A 5784-nucleotide genomic window follows, 5' to 3' on the forward strand; every position below is an offset into this window, starting at 1 on the left:
CCTCAGTAATAGTTTCATAATAGGCCTCACTGTTTTCATTTCAAAACCACATGTAGGAATCTTCCGGAAAATACACACCTGTCTATTACTCATCTCATTGAGGCAAGCAAGGTTGACATGCCCCCACACACACACACACACACACCCTCTTATCACTGAAACTGTACAAGTGACAAGAGATAAGTGATCTACAGCCTCCTGAGTGTTTGCTGTAAACATACCTCAGCTAAGCTTGACCACATGTATCACTATCGCCTTACTCTGCATGTGTGTGTGTGTGAGTGTGAGAGAGAGAGAGAGACAGAGAGACACTGGTATGTGAGGGTAGACGTGTTAATTAGGGTGTTAACAGTGCTGTCAGTGACACTGAGACTGGAACCACCCCACGTCCTGGCACTACCAAGCACGAGTATCTGCCATGAATTTGCAAATGGACCAGCACAGTCTTCAGTTCAATCTCGTTCTGTCTCATTCCCGCATTAAAGGAGATGAATCGTGAATCTTCTTGTTTGTGTTCTGCACTTTTGCTCCAATGCACAAATATAAAACAGAAGATAGCAACACAAGTAGATGAATCAAATGCGGTTGAGAGAAAATATGCAGGCCCCTTCTCAACCTGGATGAAGCCAGGGATTGAAACTATAACTGAATTTGATAAAAAATGTGCTAATCAGCTTAATAGACAATAACATAAAAGCAAATATTTCAACTTCTTTTATTAAGGGAGTCTGCTGTGTGTTTTGCAGCAGTGATTTGTTGCTCGCGGGTGTTTCATTCCCATAGCGTCCGTTATAATAAATAATGATGAAGAAGGATATAAAGTATGTTTTATTAAACACTGAAAGACCCCAGAATAATAGTTGATAGAATATAGGTTAGTTTCCATGTTGCTTGCCTCCTCGGTATTGTCAGAGCGCAGGAGCGTTATCTGCATGCGCCACACCCAGTGGATGCGGCAGGACCAATCACAGAGCGCTGAGCGGAAAGTTCTCCTTATATGGAGAGGGGCTGCAGCGAGAGCTCTGATAAAACCCTGCAATTTGTTGGCCTCCATTGCAGTCAGGTTCAGACACTAAATCCTACCGGAGTGTAGCGCGCAGTCACAGCCCTCCTAAGCCGATAACCCTCCCTCAAACAGGTAAGACGGAGATGGAAGTTTTGTCATGTTTTAAATGCAGTTCTTCAACATATGTGTGTGTGTGTGTGCGTAATATTTTAGCCGGCGGGTTAAAGATACGAGGTTGTCTGCGTGACTTTACGCAGACAACAGTTGGAACAGCTAACTTTTAATTTCGGTCATTCATTAAATGTTTGAGGGGAGGTCTCCACTAACGGCGAGTTAAGTGCAGCTATGTGTTGGCATACTGTCGTTTATATCTAACGGATGGTGTGAAATAACCCGGCTACCCATGCTGTCATCACTTCATCCGTTTCACAAATCAGACTGCGTAAAAAGAAAAGGGAGCCTGACCTTCTCGCTTACATGTAAGCATCTGCTTTGGCTTTGACACGGTCTCTGGGTCTAGTTTCACACACAGACGGGATGGTCGCACATTTAGATGGATTGACTCTAAAATACTAACAGGAATTGCAGATATGCGCGTAGAAATGCCAAATGGCTGCTTTGACAGTAAAGCGAGAAGTTGTCGTTTTCTTCTTTTCACATGAGCTTTTAACAGTGGCGGTCACGACATAGACGTACACCTGATGACTGACATGACGGATGGGTGGAAGTTCATTCACCTTAACTGTTAAAAACGTCCGTGTTGAAGCGTGCGTAACCGGTGTGTGGACCTTTTTACCGTGGACAGTTTGTGGTGGTTCCGGCGAAGGGAGTGGCCGTGCTTGTCGGTGTCATTTTGAGGTTTAACGACACACGGGCCGGGCTACGGCAGTCTCTCTCTCTCTCTCTCTCGGCTGCTCTCACTTTTGCCTTATATGGCCATAGCCAGACCGAGAGACAAACTGAGCCTTTTGTTTCTGAGCTGCTGGATTAGGAATGGGACTTGCGCCACTGCGACATCCAGCGTCCAGTCTCCATAACGACAAGGCTTTGACTGAGTTGATTGTGTGCCAGATGTAACGCACAACTGTCGCACACAGAGCATCAGTGTTCAACATTCTCTGCCTTTTGTGTCTCTCCTCTTCTGCCCAGACAATGGAAGACGAAATCGCCGCCCTCGTTGTTGACAATGGATCTGGTATGTGCAAAGCTGGCTTTGCAGGAGATGATGCTCCACGTGCTGTGTTCCCCTCCATTGTTGGACGTCCCAGACATCAGGTACAGTTTCTACATATTGTTTAAATCATGAATTATAAATAACAAAGCTTGTTAAAAACATCATAAATTCTTATTTTTTTTGTCCTGATTTTTAACTTTTTTTTCTTCTGATTTTTACTTTACTAGGGTGTGATGGTCGGTATGGGCCAGAAAGACAGCTATGTTGGTGACGAGGCACAGAGCAAAAGGGGAATCCTGACCCTGAAGTACCCCATTGAGCATGGTATCGTCACCAACTGGGATGACATGGAGAAGATCTGGCATCACACCTTCTACAACGAGCTGAGAGTTGCCCCTGAGGAGCACCCGGTCCTGCTCACAGAGGCTCCCCTGAACCCCAAGGCCAACAGGGAAAAGATGACCCAGGTAACAAGGGCTGACACACTGACGTATCCCCTCACACAGGAAACACTCTTGACTCACCTGCAGGGCCCCGCAACAAGAAAATGTGTTGCCGCTCAGGCATTTCAGCTTCTGCTCAATCTGTCCACTTCCTCCTGCTCCTTCAATCTCCAGGTTTCTTTTGTCCTGTGCTGATCTTTTCATCTCTGCGGATGCTTCAGGTTTCTATCTCTCTGCACTGTGATGCATCAGGAATGACTTTGTTGCGGGCATGGTCACTACTGTCTTCAAATTAGACTCATTTAAACCTACTAAAGTAGATGACGAGGATCTAACTACACTGGTGTCTGCATGATCCACCAGATGACAGAGCAGGTTGCTGCACTCATCTGGTACAGTCAATATGACTAAACTATAAGTTATTGTAACGACTGGTTTTCATATGGTGTTTATACTCCAAACAGGCCCGTGTGCTGTGCTTTTCTGTACTAACCAATACTAGCTTACTTCAGGTAACGTTGACTCACTGATTCATCTCTCGTCTCCTCTCTCTCTACTCCAGATCATGTTCGAGACCTTCAACACTCCTGCCATGTATGTGGCCATCCAGGCTGTGCTGTCCCTGTACGCCTCCGGTCGTACCACTGGTATTGTCATGGACTCTGGTGATGGTGTGACCCACACAGTGCCCATCTATGAAGGCTACGCCCTGCCCCACGCCATCCTCAGGTTGGACTTGGCTGGCAGAGACCTCACGGACTACCTCATGAAGATCCTGACCGAGAGGGGTTACAGCTTCACCACCACAGGTTGGCACAGATTTCAAAACAAACTAATCTTTGAAGCAAGGGGAAAACTGACAGAGGGGGACTAAAAAAAACCTGGGACTGACTCTAAAATGTCTTTTCTTGTCTTACAGCTGAGCGTGAGATTGTGCGTGACATTAAGGAGAAGTTGTGTTACGTTGCACTGGACTTTGAGCAAGAAATGGGCACTGCTGCCTCCTCTTCATCCCTGGAGAAGAGCTACGAGCTGCCTGACGGACAGGTCATCACCATTGGAAATGAGAGGTTCCGTTGCCCCGAGGCTCTCTTCCAGCCCTCTTTCCTTGGTAGGTTAATTCAAAACTTATTTTTAAGGCAGAAATAGATTTCAATCAGGGCACTGGCTGAAATATACTAACGGACTGAGTTTGATAACCAATACATAGAAGGAGTTAAACTGTTGGGAAGCATAGGGGGTTGTAGTTTTTAAGTGTGCGGAACAAAAACTTACTTTCTTCTTTACAACCTCTCGTAGGTATGGAGTCTTGCGGTATCCATGAAACCACCTTCAACAGCATCATGAAGTGCGACGTGGACATCCGTAAGGACCTGTATGCCAACACCGTAATGTCTGGAGGTACCACCATGTACCCTGGCATCGCTGACCGTATGCAGAAGGAAATCACTGCCCTGGCACCCACCACCATGAAGATCAAGGTATAACTCCTCCTCTTCAGGCAGAAAATAAATGTTCTAGAAGGCTCTTTAACTCTACTGCCGAAACGTGGTTAATTCAGCTCTCTTCTCCTGAATTTAACTGTAAATGAAATACTTGCAGGATGTCAGTGTGGATTGATTTGACGCCTTGTTTTTCATCTTGCTCCCTGCAGATCATTGCTCCCCCAGAGAGGAAGTACTCTGTATGGATCGGTGGCTCCATCCTGGCTTCCCTGTCCACCTTCCAGCAGATGTGGATCAGCAAGCAGGAGTACGATGAGTCCGGCCCCAGCATTGTCCACAGGAAGTGCTTCTAAACAGACTTGTCAGTCCACTCCCCCGAAACACACACTGCTACAAACCCAAACGACTGGCTCTGCATACATGCCTACACCAACACACCGGTGTATATGCTGAGCCCGCAACACCACTTCCCATTTTTCCCCCATCACTATGGCTATGGCACCATGCCCCCTGATGGGGGAGAAACTCTGCAGGAAGTACAGAGCGTCCCAGGCGGTGTGACTGTGAGAGGAACATGATGTCCATTGTCGTGTTTGTGTAGGTCATTCCAGATGTGTTTGTTCACCACCTTATTTGCCTCTATGAAGGTTTTTCTCTGGTGGGCCCACTGCCCAACAGACCTGTAGTATTGCTTATGTAAATTATGTAGTCTTTTGTTTTTGTACTTTCAGCCTTAAACAATACTTGGTCCAGTTTGTTTGTCATTATGCAAAAGACAAAGCTTCTACCTTGTATGGGGGTGTAGGAAGGATTGTGCATGGGGCTTCAAGCCTCTTATGTACACAACTCAATAAAGCGCACATGTCTGAGATTCCAGTCTGTCTACATGGGTTTCTTTCATTTTGCTCAGCTCAGAAATGACATTGTATCAATCACACACTTTAAGTTAATAAAGGTTCAAACGACTGCTGAATTCCATATAGTTTCTTCAGTTTCAAGGTCCTGGTATTGTCACACTGTCATGGCTCACTAGGACACTGAATAGAAGAGAGCCATTATTACTGTTGGTAAAACTTTTTTACTACTGAAACAGTCAAATCTGCTGTGATAGTTCTTTGCTAAGGCTTAATTAGAAGTCTAATTTAATTACTATGGCAAAAGGCTCTCTCTGACTAAATTTACACACTTCATTGTCTCAAAGGATTTAAGGACTTGTCATTAGACAACACAAGGCTGCACAACGACATGCAGTTGCCCATTTACAACAAAAGGGAACCGAAGTGCTTCTAGGAATTTGCATCAGGAAGAAAGTAAACCGCAGCAACAATCTGTTAATAGTTACAAACGATAAAGTCTTTTGGCCCAGCCTTAATTAAAGCTTGTCCACATTGGAAACCGTTTAGTGACTTAACTCAAGCAGGTTGTTCTTAAAGGCTCAGTGTAAGATTTGGTGCCATCTAGTAGTGTGTAGCAGATTGTTCTGCTCACTCCCCCTCCAAGCATGTTGAACTACAATGGCCTTCAGGATTTTAGTACAATTAGGAGCTACGCTTATCAATACTTTAATACATGTCAAAATAATTGCTTTTAAAAATGTTAGAACTGATTTAGAATTTATATTTGAAATACATCTAAATATTGTTTATAGAGCAACATGTAAAGCGTAGACTATATATAAGTGTGCGTAGTCATCGTGACGTCACCCATTGGTTTGTG

General features: G+C 44.9%; 1 protein-coding gene across 1 annotated transcript; it reads left to right on the top strand.

The window, feature by feature from the left end:
* Positions 1-1039: 1039 nt before the first annotated feature.
* Positions 1040-4944, top strand: actb1 (actin, beta 1). Its single transcript, XM_079158886.1, has 7 exons — positions 1040-1138; positions 2156-2281; positions 2408-2647; positions 3186-3432; positions 3543-3734; positions 3923-4104; positions 4278-4944. Exons 2-7 carry the CDS (start codon positions 2159-2161, stop codon positions 4419-4421), a joined length of 1128 nt encoding a protein of 375 aa, XP_079015012.1. The 5' UTR covers positions 1040-1138; positions 2156-2158; the 3' UTR covers positions 4422-4944.
* Positions 4945-5784: the final 840 nt, after the last annotated feature.

This window comes from Pholis gunnellus (genome assembly GCF_910591455.1).
Source record: "Pholis gunnellus genome assembly, chromosome: 5".
Lineage (NCBI taxonomy): Eukaryota > Metazoa > Chordata > Actinopteri > Perciformes > Pholidae > Pholis > Pholis gunnellus.